The sequence below is a fragment of the Saccopteryx bilineata genome, chromosome 1 (genome assembly GCF_036850765.1).
Source record: "Saccopteryx bilineata isolate mSacBil1 chromosome 1, mSacBil1_pri_phased_curated, whole genome shotgun sequence".
Lineage (NCBI taxonomy): Eukaryota > Metazoa > Chordata > Mammalia > Chiroptera > Emballonuridae > Saccopteryx > Saccopteryx bilineata.
The window spans coordinates 145,864,927-145,879,643 of record NC_089490.1 but is presented as its reverse complement, the minus strand read 5'-3'; the positions used below and the strand labels follow the sequence as shown (position 1 = coordinate 145,879,643).

The following is a 14,717-nucleotide window of genomic DNA, read 5'->3' as shown; positions in this document are numbered from 1 at the left end:
TTGTTATGTTTATTCCTATTTTATTTTTTTCTTGCAATCGTGAAGGGGATTGTTCTTTTGAGTTCGTTCTCAACTGTTTCATTGTTGGCATATAGAAAGGCTATTGACTTCTGTATGTTAATTTTGTATCCTGCGACCTTACTGTATTGGCTTATTGTTTCTAGTAGTCTTTTTGTGGATTCTTTGGGATTTTCAATGTATAGGATCATATCATCTGCAAAAAGTGATACCTTTACTTCTTCTTTTCCGATATGGATGCCTTTTATTTCTTTGTCTTGTCTGATTGCTCTGGCTAGAACCTCTAGTACCACATTAAATAAGAGCAGAGAGAGTGGACAACCCTGTCTAGTTCCTGATTTAAGGGAAAAAGTCTTCATTTTAGTGCCATTTAATATGATGTTAGCTGATGGTTTATTATATATGGGCCTTATTATGTTGAGATATTTTCCTTCTATACCCATTTTGTTGAGAGTCTTAAACATAAAATTGTGTTGTATTTTACTGAAAGCCTTTTCTGCATCTATTGATAAGATTATGTGGTTTCTGTTCTTTGTTTCGTTAATATGGTGTATTACGTTAACCGTTTTACGTATGTTGAAACATCCTTGAGATTCCGGGATGAATCCCACTTGATCATGATGTATTATTTTTTTAATATGTTGTTGTATTCGATTTGCTAGTATTTTAGCATCTGTATTCATTAGAGATATTGGTCTATAGTTTTCTCTTTTTTTGTGCCATCCTTGCCTGGTTTTGGTATGAGGGTTATGTTGGCCTCATAAAATGTGTTTGGAAGTATTGCTTCTTCTTCAATTTTTTGGAAGACTTTGAGTAGAATAGGAACCAAGTCTTCTTTGAATGTTTGATAAAATTGGCTGGTATAGCCATCAGGGCCTGGACTTTAATTTTTGGGGAGGTTTTTAATATTTTTTTCTATTTCTTCCCTTCTGATAGGCCTCTTTAGGCTTTCTGCTTCTTCTTGACTCAGTCTAGGAAGGTTGTATTGTTCTAGGAATTTATCCATTTCTTCTAGGTTGTTGAATTTTGTGACATAAAGTTTTTCATAGTATTCTATAATAATTCTTTGTATATCTACGGTGTCTGTGGTGATGTCTCCTCTTTCATTTTGGATTTTGTTTATATGAGTTCTTTCTCTTTTTTCCTTGGTAAGTCTTGCCAAGGGTTTGTCAATTTTGTTGATCTTTTCAAAGAACCAGCTCCTTGTTCTGTTAATTTTTTCTATAGTTTTTCTGTTCTCTATTTTATTTATTTCTGCTCTGATTTTTATTATCTCCTTTCTTTGGCTGGTTTTGGGTTGTCTTTGTTCTTCTTTTTCTAGTTCTTTAAGGTGTGAAGTTAAGTGGTTCACTTGGGCTCTCTCTTGTTTGTTCATATATGCCTGAAGTGATATGAACTTCCTTTATCACTGCTTTTGCTGCATCCCATAGATTCTGATATATCGTATTGTCATTTTCATTAGTCTGTATATATCTTTTGATCTCTGCACTTATTTCTGCTTTGACCCATTTATTTTTTAAAAGTATGTTGTTTAGTTTCCACACTTCTATGGGGGTTTTTTCCCCTTTTTTGCAGTTGAATTCTAGTTTCAAGACTTTATGATCAGAAAATATGCTTGGTACAACTTCGATTTTTCTGAATTTGCTGATTTTGTTTTTGTGGCCCAACATATGGTCAATTCTTGAGAATGATCCATGTACACTGGAGAAAAATGTATACTCAGTCACTTTGGGATGAAATGTCCTGTAGATGTCTATCATATGCAGGTGCTCTAGTGTTTTGTTTAAGGCCACTATATCTTTGTTGATTCTCTGTTTGGATGACCGATCTAGAGCCGTCAGCGGTGTATTGAGGTCTCCAAGTATGATTGTATTTTTGTCAGTTTTTGTTTTAAGGTCAAAAAGTAGCTGTCTTATATATTTTGGTGCTCCTTGGTTTGGTGCATATATATTAAGGATTGTTATGTCTTCTTGACTCAGTGTCCCCTAAGCCATTATGAAATGGCCATTTTTGTCTCTGAGTACTTTTGCTGTCTTGGAGTCAGCATTATCAGATATGAGTATTGCTACTCCTGCTTTTTTTTTTGGATGTTATTTGCTTGGAGTATTGTTTTCCAGCCTTTCACTTTGAATTTGTTTTTATCCTTGTTACTTAGATGAGTTTCCTGTAGGCAGCATACAGTTGGATTTTTTTTTTAATCCATTCTGCTACTCTGTGCCTTTTTATTAGTGAGTTTAATCTGTTTATATTTATTGTAATTATTGACACTTGTGAGTTCCCTATTGCCATTTTATATATTGCTTTCTGTTAGTTTTGTGTCTTGTTTGATCCTTCTCTTTCGTTTTGCTATCTTTTGTTTTTATTTGGTTGTATTCCATACATCTTCCCTCTGTTGCTATCTTCTTTATCTCATGTGCTTCTTTGGTGGTTTTTCAATGGTGGTTACCTTTAAGTAATGAAAAGGGTTCCTACCCTGTTCATTGTAGCGCACTATTTTGTGAGTACTTTTGCACTCCATCGTCCTTTGCTACTGTTAATCTCCATCCTCTCATCCCCCCCCTTTCTTTTTGTTGTTGTCACAGTTTAAATTTGGTTTTATTGTGTTCTTCTTGGAGCTTTTACTTGTGGCTTTGTTTTTTTTTTTTGTTGTTGTTTTTTTTTTTTTGTTCTTTGTATCTGATTGGAGAACCGCCTTTAGTATTTCCTGGAGTGGAGTTTTCTGATGATAAATTCCCTCATCATTTCTGTATCTGTGAATGTTTTTATTTCTCCTTCATATTTAAAGGATAGTTTTGATGGGTATAGTATTCTTGGCTGAAAGTTCCTCTCTTTCAGAACTTTAAATATTGGGGTCCACTCTCTTCTAGCTTGTAGAGTTTCTGTTCAGAAATCTGATGATAATCTAATGGGCCGTCCTTTATATGTTATATTCTTCTTTTTCCTGGCTGCCTTGAGAATTTTTTCTTTGTCGTTGGTTTGTGCCAATTTCATTATGATATGCCTTGTGGTAGGTTTGTTAGAGTTAAGAAAACTCAGAGTTCTGTTTGCTTCTTGAATTTGAGGCTTTAGTTCTTTCCACAGGCTTGGGAAGTTCTCATCTATTATTTGTTTGAGTATGTTCTCCATTCCATTTTCTCTCTCTTCTCCCTCTGATATACCTATTATTCTTTTTTTTTTAATAAATTTTTATTAATGGTAATGGGATGACATTAATAAATCAGGGTACATATATTCAAAGAAAACATGTCTAGGTTATTTTGTCATTAAATTATGTTGCATACCCCTCGCCCAAAGTCAGATTGTCCTCTGCCACCCTTTATCTAATTCTCTGTGCCCCTCCCCCTCCCCCTAACTCTCTCCCTCCCTCCCTCCCATGTCCTCCCTCCCCCCACACCTGGTAACCACCACACTCTTGTCCATGTCTCTTAGTCTCGTTTTTATGTTCCACCAATGTATAGAATCATGTAGTTCTTGTTTTTTTTCTGAATTACTTATTTCACTCCGTATAATGTTATCAAGATCCCACTATTTTGCTGTAAATGATCTGACGTCATCATTTATTATGGCTGAGTAGTATTCCATAGTGTATATGTGCCACATCTTCTTTATCCAATCTTCTATTGAAGGGCTTTTTGGTTGTTTCCATGTCTTGGCCACTGTGAACAGTGCTGCAATGAACATGGGGCTACATGTGTCTTTACGTATCAATGTTTCTGAGGTTTTGGGGTATATACCCAGTAGAGGGATTGCTGGGTCATAAGGTAGTTCTATTTGCAGTTTTTTGAGGAACCACCATACTTTCCTCCATAATGGTTGTACTACTTTACAGTCCCACCAACAGTGAATGAGGGTTCCTTTTTCTCCACAGCCTCTCCAACATTTGCTATTACCCGTCTTGTTGATAATAGCTAATCTAACAGGGGTGAGGTGGTATCTCATTGTAGTTTTGATTTGCATTTCTTTAATAACTAATGAAGCTGAGCATCTTTTCATATATCTGTTGACCATTTGTATCTCTTCCTGGGAGAAGTGTCTGTTCATGTCCTCTTCCCATTTTTTTATTGGATTGTTTGTTTGTTTGTTGTTGAGTTTTATGAGTTCTTTGTATATTTTGGATATTAGGCCCTTATCTGAGCTGTTGTTTGAAAATATCATTTCCCATTTAGTTGGCTGTCTGTTTATTTTTATATCAGTTTCTCTTGCTGAGCAAAAACTTTTTATTCTGATGTAGTCCCATTCATTTATCTTTGCCTTCACTTCTCTTGCCATTGGAGTCAAGTTCATAAAATGTTCTTTAAAACCCAGGTCCATGATTTTAGTACCTATGTCTTCTTCTATGTACTTTATTGTTTCAGGTCTTATATTTAGGTCTTTGATCCATTTTGAATTAATTTTAGTGCATGGGGACAGGCTGTAGTCGAGTTTCATTCTTTTGCATGTGGCTTTCCAGTTTTCCCAACACCATTTGTTGAAGAGGCTTTCTTTTCTCCATTGTGTGTTGTTGGCCCCTTTATCAAAGATTATTTGACCATATATATGTGGTTTTATTTCTGGGCTTTCTATTCTGTTCCATTGGTCTGAGTGTCTATTTTTCTGCCAATACCATGCTGTTTTGATTATCGTGGCCCTATAATATAGTTTAAAGTCAGGTATTGTAATGCTCCCAGCTTCATTCTTTTTCCTTAGGATTGTTTTGGCTATTTGGGGTTTTTTATAGTTCCATATAAATCTGATGATTTTTTGTTCCATTTCTTTAAAAAATCTCATAGGAATTTTGATGGGAATTGCATTAAATTTGTATATTGCTTTGGGTAATATGGCCATTTTGATTATATTTATTCTTCCTATCCAAGAACAAGGAATATTTTTCCATCTCATTGTATCTTTTTCAATTTCCCTTAACAATGCTTTGTAATTTTCATTATATAGGTCCTTTACATTCTTTGTTATGTTTATTCCTAGGTATTTTATTTTTTTTGTTGCAATCGTGAAGGGGATTATTTTTTTGAATTCGTTTTCTAATATTTCATTGTTGGCATATAGAAAGGCTATGGACTTTTGTATGTTAATTTTGGATATACCTATTATTCTTATGTTATACTTTTTGATGGAGTCACATAATTCTTGTAAGGCTATCTCATTTTTTTTATTTTTGAGTCTCTTTCTTCTTCTCTCTGTTGTGCCTCAAGTTGCTTGTCTTTTATTTCACTAACCCTCTCTTCTATCTGGCCTGTTCTATTAGCTAAGCTTGTTACCTCGTTTTTCAGCTTGTGAATTGAGTTTTTCATCTCTGTTTTATTTGTTTTTATAGTTTCAATTTCCTTGGACATATATTCTTTGTGTTCATTGAGTTGTTTTCTGAGCTCCCTAAATTGCCTTTCTGTGTTTTCTTGTATATCTCGGAGGATTTTTAGGATTTCTATCTTGAATTCTCTGTCATTTAGCTTCATGGTTTCCAATATATTAAATTTTTTCTCCATAGATTTTTCTTCATCTATCTGTGTTACCTCTCTTTCTTTTGTATCCATGATATTCAATTTTCTCTTCCTTAATGGCATCTGAGGGTGGTTTTGTTGATAGTATTAATGAGATTTAATACAGAATAAAAAGTTCAAAAATTAAAAATTGAAAGGAGTTGTTTTTTTAAAAAAATTAAGAATGAAATAAAGAAAAATAAAATAAAAATTTTTTTTAATTTTTTATTTATTTATTTATTTTTACAGAGGCAGAGATAGACAGGGACAGACAGACAGGAACGGAGAGAGATGAGAAGCATCAATCATCAGTTTCTCGTTGCGCGTTGCGACTTCTTAGTTGTTCATTGATTGCTTTCTCACATGTGCCTTGACCGCGGGCCTTCAGCAGACCGAGTAACCCCCTGCTGGAGCCAGCGACCTTGGGTCCAAGCTGGTGAGCTCTTTGCTCAAGCCATATGAGCCCGCGCTCAAGCTGGCCACCTCGGGGTCTCGAACCTGGGTCCTTCCGCATCCCAGTCCGACGCTCTATCCACTGCGCCACCACCTGGTCAGGCAAATAAAAATTTTAAAAAAGGAAATTATTACACCCCCCTCCTTTTTTCTCACCTCTTCTCTTCCACCTATCTTGAGAAAATCTTCTGGTGAACTGTGAATTATATTGTACTAAATAGAACAAACAATGCCTGTAATGGAGGGCCTGATTTTGGGAGAAGTAATAAAGGGGCAAAAAAAAAAAAAAAGGGAGTATGGACCCACAAAAAACAAATAAGGGAAAAATTTGGGTCAAGAATAAAATGATTTGCTTTTAGGTGTTGGTTGACTAAGAGTTATGATGAGAGGAATAAGAGGGACACAGGAAAATGGGGGGACAAATTTAAAAATTACTATTGTATTTAGTGGAACAAGAACTAGATAAAATGGAGAGCCAGGGATGGGAGCACTGCTAGTGTGTTAAAAAGGTGAAGTAAAAACCCCCTAAAATGCCACAAACATAAGTTTGAGTCCCAGATAAGATAATTTGTTCGTTATTGAGGTTTGAATGAGAGGAGATGTAAAGGAGAAAGGAAGAAACTAATATAGAGGGAGAAAAGAAAGAGAGAGAGAGAAAAAAAGAGGGAACCACTAAAAGAAGAAAAAAGAAAAAAGAGGAGAGAGAGAGAGAGTTAAGGGTTTTGGAGTGCAACCCTCATAGAGAGAAAGGAAGAGGAAAGAAAAGATAATGGGAGATGTAGCACTTATGGGTAGTGTAGTTCAAGGAGAGGAAAAGTAAGACTGGCAGAGAGTTAAATGACCAAATTGGAGGAGGAAAAAAAATATCAAGGATGAAGATAAGAGAAACAAACGAACAAATATAATAAAATGGGATAGGCTATAAAGTCTGCATAGTATACTTGATTTTGAGAGGTTATCTTCTTGCTTTTTCTTTTCTTTCCCTCTTCCTGGTCAGTTACTCTGTACTTCAGGTTCTGCCCCTTTGGCATGCTCAGGTAGAGGTTTGCAGTTGATAAGTCTCTATGGCGATGTCATGTATTGTGCTTTAATCATGTTGGCAGTCGAGGCTCATTAGCATTTATAGGCTCCGACAGTGAGAGAGTCCATGTTCCTAGAGCCTTTCTTCTAGTCTTTCCTTCCTCAATTAGTAGCCTGATAATCCAGCTATGGGGTTGCTGCTGCCTCTGCCTGGATAGTAAGAGGCTCAAAGAGCTGGCCACTCCCCACTCTATTCCCACTCAGCACAGGGCTCTGGGTAAGGCTCAGTCAGTCAGATCTGCTAGCATAATCAGGCGGGGCTTCCGCCCACTCAAAGACCTCTGGCTCTGTCACTCTGTGGGATAACATGGGCATGCACTGCTGAGGCACTTGGAGGAATCTCTCGCCCACTATCTGTGCACGCAGATCAGGATATCAGGCCAGCATTCTCACACTCTGAGTGAAACCCCCACCCGCACGGAAAGGGTCCAGTGTTGGAATTGGCTCTCGCTCCGTCCCCAGGCGTGGCTTTTTCAAGGCACTTGGGTGGCCCAAGATTCTGCTTTTGGCCCACACAAAGGCCCCTGACTCTGCCTCTCTGTGGGACAACACAGGCACACACTCTCGGGGCTTTGGAAGGAATCCCTCGCCCACTATCTGCACACCCCAACCAGGAGATCAGGGAATATGGCTGCCCCGCTTGTCTTTCTTTTTCTGGGTTTGGTGCGAGTGGTAGCTTGTATTGCCCGGGTTGCCACAGGAACAGTTTTTCCTCGGCCTGGATCTCTGTGCCACAGCCTGGTTCGGCCATTTGTGCCGCGGCCTGGATCTATTCACCCCCTTTCCCCGCCTCAGTTTCTATATTCTCAGTTCCCAGTGAAAGTCGCCCTGTTTAGGTTAGTGAGGATGGTGGAGCATTTCTTACTCCCTATTTCCTTCGGTGTTTGATTATATATTTAGCCAATTTTTCGTTCAACCATACCTTCAGGTGTATTGCGAAACATCTGGAGGCTCCAAGGATAGGTTTTTCTGTTTCTGGTTGAAGATCTTGTTGAGTTTTGGGGGAGATTTATCGGTATCGCTTCCTACCGTGCCATTACACTGACGTCATCTCGTCTTTGTTATTTTTAATGTCCAAGACCCAGCACAGAATCAGGGGCACAGAATGTCTTTAGTAAAGTCAGTTGGATTAAATTAGAGATATTCATGATACAGCATGATCTTTTTGAAACCCACATTGTGAAGAGTATCACTACCACCCTCAGTTCAAGTCAAATTGCCATCTTGAACATAAATACCATTTTTTTTAGGGAATCATTGAGACTAAAGATTAGAGTTGATCACAAGTCAATCATGTGCATCCATGGAGTGGAAGTAAGAATGGCCTTGATTCTGTTACTCTGGGTGCACTATGGGCCTCCCTTCTCCTCCTATCCAGGATGCTGACATTCAAGGCGATGGCTCAGCTCTTCCTCTTGGGTTGTACATGGTGTCTGGGAATCCTGCAGGTGGGACCTGCTGCCCATGCCATGGCCTATCTCTTCATCATCATCAACAGCCTGCAGGGCATCTTCATCTTCCTGATGTACTGTCTCCTCAGCCAGCAGGTACCACTGCCCAGCTCCCACCCAGGACTCTTTCCATTCTTACCCCTCTCAGTGAGTTCACTGACTCAGATCATGCTTTGCCTCCGCAGGTCCGGGAGCAGTACAGGAACTGGTTGAGAGGGGTCAGGAAAACCAGAACTGACTCTGAGAATTATATCCTCTCCAGCAGGGCCATGTCTGAAGTCTCCAAACACAATGTGGTAAGATCACATATTGCTCTGAGAGCCCCTCACTAACTGGTCCACTTGAGTAGGTCATGCTCATCATACTGGTCAACCTGGGTATATAGCAGATAATGCCCTAGGATGACTCACACTGCCTTACTCGTGAAGTCACTACAAAGTATTTCCTTGTTGTGAATGAGGTTTTTCAGGAAAGAAGTAAAAGTATCACATTTTGCACATGACATGATCCTGTATGTAGAAAACGCCAAAAAATCTACCAAAAAACTTTTAGAAACAATAAACCAATACAGTAAAGTCACAGGCTACATAATCAATAGACAAAAGTATACTGCTTTTCTATATGCCAAAAATGAAACTTCAGAAAATGATCTAAAAAACAATTTCATTTACTATTGCAACAAAAAAATAAATAAAGTATTTAGGAATAAATTTAAAGGATGTGAAGGACCTATATACTGAAAACTACAAAACATTATTGAAAGAAATTGAAAAAGACACAATGAAATGGAAAAATGTTTCATGTTCATTGATTGGAAGAATTAACATAGTTAAAATGTCCATATTACCCAAATTAATGTACAAATTTAATGCAATCCCCATCAAAATTCCAATGTTTTGTTTTTAATTAAATAGAAAAAAATACCAGGTTTTTATGGAATCATAAAAACACCTTAATAGCCAAAGCAATTCTGAAAAAAAAGAATGAAGCTGAAGGTATCACACTACCTGACTTCAAATTATACTATAGAGTCATAATAATCAAAACAGCATGGTATTGGCAGAAGAACAGACCAATGATACAAAATAGAGATTCCATAAATAAAACCACATATACATGGACAAATAGTCTTTGACAAAGAAGTCAAAAACATACAGTGAAGAAAAGAAAGCCTTTTCAATAAATGGTGCTGGGAAAATTGGTAAACCACATGCAAAAGAATAAAACTTGACTACAGCTTGTCCCCTTGCACAAAAATTAATTCAAAATGGATCAAAGGCCTAAATATAAGTTCTGAGACAATAAATTACATAAAAGAAAAGATAGGTACTAAGCTCATGGACCTTGGCCATAGAGAACAATTTATGAATTTGACCCCAAAGGCAAGGAAATACAGGCAAAAATAAGTGAATGGAACTCTATCAAACTAAAAACCTTCTGCACAGCAAAAGAAACTGACAACAAAACAAATAGGCAGCCAACTAAATAGGAGATGATATTTGCAAACAGCTCTGATAAGGGTTAATATCCAAAATATATAAAGAACTCACAGAGCTCAGCAACAAACAAGCAAGCAGTACAATTAAAAAATGGGGAGAGGAGCCTGACCTGTGGTGGCGCAGTGGATAAAGCGTCGACCTGGAAATGCTGAGGTCGCCAGTTCAAAACCCTGGGCTTGCCTGGTCAAGGCACATATGGGAGTTGATGCTTCTAGCTCCTCCCCCCGTCTCTCTCTCTCTCCTCTCTCTTCCCTCTAAAAATGAATAAACTAAAAAAATTAAATTAAAAAAAAATGGGGAGAGGACCTGAACAGACACTTCTGTCAAGAGGACATACAAATGGCCAAAAGTGTATGGAAAGATGTTCATCTTCACCAGATATTGGAGAAATGCAAATCAAAACTACAATGAGATACCACCTCACACCTGTTAGATTGGCTATTATTAACAAGACAGGTAATAGCAAGTGTTGGAGAGCCTGTGGAGAAAAAAAACCCTCATTCACTGCTGGTAGAAATACAAATTAGTGCGACCATTATGGGAGAAAGTATAATGGTTCCTCAAAAAATTAAAAACAAAGCTACCGTATGACCCAGCCCTCTCTCTACTGGGTATCTACTCTCAAAACTCGAAAACATTGGTATGTAAAACACATGCACCCCCATGTTCATCACAGCATTATTCTCAGTGGCCAAGACATGAAAAAAACCAAAGTGTCCCACAATAGAGGATTGGATAAAGAAGATAAAGTACATATATACAATGGAATACTACTCAGCCATAAGAAATGATGACATCCTGACATTTATAACATCATGGATGGACCTTGAGAACATTATACTGAGTGAAATAAGTAAATCAGAAAAAGCTAAGAACTATATGATTTTACACATAGGTGGAATATAAAATTGAGACTTATGGACATAGATAAAAGTGAAGTGGTTACCAAGGGGAAGGGAATGTGGGGGAGGGGAATGGGACTTGAGTAAGTGGGGAAGGGAAAGAGTGTGGGGAAGAGTGTAAAGAAGGATAAATACAAGGTGACGGAAAATAATTTGACTTTGGGTGATGGGTATACAACATAATCAACAGTTCAAATGTTATAGAAATGTTCACCTAAAACATATGTACTCTTATTTATCAATGTCACCCAGTTAAAGTTAATTTTCTAAATAAAATTTAAAAATTAAAAAAATGAATTACCTTACCCAAAGTCATAAAGATTTACAGGTGTTTGTTTTTTTAAAAAACATTTATACTTTTAGTTATTACATTTAGGTATATGGTTTATATGGAATTAATTTTTTAATGGTTTGCATTTTTAATGTGGTATGAGATGCACATTCTTTTACATATGGATATCCAGTTGTCTTATCATTATTTATTGAAAAGATTGCTCTTTCCGCCCATGAATTTCTTGACATCTTTGTGGAAATTAATTCACCATAAATATATTATGTACACTTAACTCCCATCATCTATCTTGATTACTGTAGTTTGTAGCAAGCTTGAAATTGGGAAATTGACTCCACAAAATTGTTATTTTTCAAGATGGTTTTAGCTATTCTGGACCCTTTGAAGTCCCATATAAATCTTAAGATATGCTTGTCAATTTCTAAGAAAAATTTAACTGAGATGTTGATAAGGATTGTGTTGAATCTGTAGATCAGTGTGGAGGTACTGCCATCCTAACGACATCAAGTCTTCTAATCCAAGAACTTGCAATATTTTTTCATTTCTTTAGATTATTTGACTTCTTTTGTCAATATCTTACTGTTTTCAGAGTACAAGTGTTGCAATTTTTAACACAGTATCATTTTTACCACTTCATTTTCAGGAGAATTCAATTGACAACTAACCCAGATAATCCTGTCTACTGGAAAATGAGGAAAACACCGAACTATGTCATCATTTGGGCAAAAAAATATAGGGAATACTTCTTTGTGTCACAAATAACTCTTCATGGGACCATTGCAGGAGAAAGTATACAGGCTGTTGCACACTGAAAAGCATTATGAAAAACCACTTTACATTCACTAAGGTATAAAAATGATTGACATTCAGTTGCTGGAGAACAGAGGTTTTCTGTCCACACAGTATGCTCAACCCATACCCAGCACAGTCAAGGGTAAAGTCAACAATGCCTCAGTCGTCTTGGGTTGAGTCTTCTGCTTTGTCCTGTTTTTCTGCAAAGGCATTCCTCAAATTAAATATATATACCAAGGAAAACCGTCCTCAAAGGACTTCCTTATCACAGGGCAAGAGAAGAAAGTAATGTTCAGTCAAATACCTATATTTAGTCTCCCTACTTACATGCCTTGACTTCTTCACTCTCCATTTTTAAAGGATTACAAATTTTTTATTCAAAAATATTTCTTACTATTAACCATGTGCTGCACACATATCAATTCAGATTCAATTCTTGATTTTACATAGCTTACATGTTTAAAAAATATTTTCTCAGAGTAAAATCAATAGTGTCTCTTTATATTTATATTTTACAAACTGAGCTGTGGAAAAGGTGTTTGTGATGACAGGACATTGTGAAAGTTGTATTTATACATATTATTTCATCTTCAGCATGTGGACTAGGCAAGATCTAACTACAAGCAATTAAATCTGAAAGAAATTCCCTGAGGGTCTCCATGGCCTACATTTGTATAATTTGAACATCATGGAAAATGACTGTGAATGGTTATAACTTTAGAAACATCCATGAGTCCATAGTGATACCTAAAAATATCAGCCAATAATTATAAAAAAAAAAAAGATAAAATTACAAAATCATGATTTTTCAATATTGAGTGAAGGACCAGTAAAACATAACATGAAAGACTATTGGATAGCCCAGTAAAACCCAATGTGGAAGGCTGCTGGAGAACAGGTTAGTCTCACAGGCTAGCAAAAAAATCACCTCACAGACCACAGATTAATTACAAGGTCCAAAGTACACATTTACAATAGAGAGATCTGACACACCATTGGAACTTAATGATCAGTTTAACATTCTTAACATATGTCAATAGTGCACAACCTAACATTATATATCTCCTGATAAGATCATGTGTGGTAAATAAAGAATTACTGTCAAATCAGTCTAACCTAATTCAACCTGTAGGCCAAGGGTTGGAAAACTATCACATGCAAGCTAAATCCACACATCTGTTTGCTTTTGTAAATAAACTTTTCTTGGAATACAACCACAGTTATTCGTGGCTCCTTTCGTACTACAATATCAGAGTTGAATAATTGTGAAAACACTGCAAGGTCACAAAGTGAAAAATATTTACTAACTGGCCTATTATAAAAGAACATCTTGGCACCTGGTCTTTCAGACCTAAGTATCAGTATACATAAAATAAAGGGAACAGAATAACCAGTTAAGTAACATTATGAAGAAACAAACAGGCAAATCAAGAATATAGAGCATTCAATAAGCTGGGTGTTCTGTACTCTTCTAAAGTCAATATCATTTTTAAAAGAGTCAATATAATTTTTTTAAGTGACTAGAGATTATTCTAAAAAACAGACTAAAGGAATGTAACAATCAAATTCAGTGGCAATTTAAGTGGGATTCTGATTCAGATACATAGCTATAAAAATATTTTGGAGGCAATTGGAATAATTTCAATATGTATTAGATATTTGAATTATTATTAATGAATGTCTAATCACTATGTTGCACACCTGAAACTAATCTTACATGTTGACTATAATTTAAAAATAAAAATTTTAAATTTATTAAATTGCTAATTTTTTATCTTTATAATAGTATGTGGAGTATTCTTAAAATTCTTCAACATTTGATAAACATTTGACTCTAGATAAAGGATATATGAGTGTTTATTTTATTGTTCCAAATTGTTTTTAATTTAAAAATTATAAATAAAAGGTATCATAAAAGTAATTATATATTATATATTAGTTATTAATTTATTCATGTAAACCCTCATAAATTCTTACATGTGCTTGTTTCTTTGCACAAAACTAATTTTGTGAATAAAAACCTTATAAGACTATAAATCTATATGGCTATATAGAGATGGATATAAAATCCAAAAATTAACAATTAAACAAAATTATTGAAATATTAGGAAAAATCTGGCCAGTTAGCTCAGTTGGTTAGAGTGTCCTCGCAAAACATCAAGGTTGCAAGATTGACCACAAATCAGGGCACATACAGGAAGAAACCAATGAATACACAACTAAGTGGAACAACAAATTAATGTTTCTCTATATATATCTTTCACTCTCTAAAAAAAAAAATCAATCATTAAATAATTTAAATAAATAATTAATTAAAAATCTAGTAAGAGAATATATAAAGGATCTGAATTTCTCTGCCTAGCAAATAGAAATGAAAATGAGTATTGCTCCCAACTTAAATATAAGAAAAATCCATATAAACTACAAAATTGTTCATTTTCTTGAACCCAACAGCTGAATTACCAGGACAACAAAGTAATCTAAAATCTGAAGAAAAACAGGATCATCCAAGGAGAGAGCATCAGGAATATTGGCTCATTTATGGCAGAGCAAAAAATAAACTGATTTGGGTGCAAAACAATTGGTTAAAAATAATTTATCTAACTGTTTAATGAATTGCTAAGGGCCAAGTGTGAGCAATCATCATAGTATGGGATCTCTGAGAGAGTGGCTGGAATGTGGAGAGACCCTCTCTGGGATGCAGCCACACAGGGAGGGTCTACAGCTGACAGTGAAACAAATTATGAAAACCCTCT

General features: G+C 35.9%; 1 protein-coding gene across 4 annotated transcripts in view; it reads left to right on the top strand.

Annotated features, from left to right (window-relative positions):
- Positions 1–13,175, top strand: part of LOC136333007 (adhesion G protein-coupled receptor E2-like) — an 83,423-nt gene extending 70,248 nt beyond the window's left edge. For 3 of the 4 annotated variants that reach the window (XM_066272052.1, XM_066272051.1, XM_066272054.1), the window contains 2 exons: positions 8,404–8,572; positions 8,662–8,808. In XM_066272052.1, the coding sequence (XP_066128149.1) occupies positions 8,404–8,572; positions 8,662–8,808 (316 nt within the window). Of the gene's footprint in view, positions 1–8,403; positions 8,573–8,661; positions 8,809–11,812 lie in introns of those variants that run through there. The other variant, XM_066272053.1, reaches the window with a different exon arrangement.
- Positions 13,176–14,717: the final 1,542 nt, after the last annotated feature.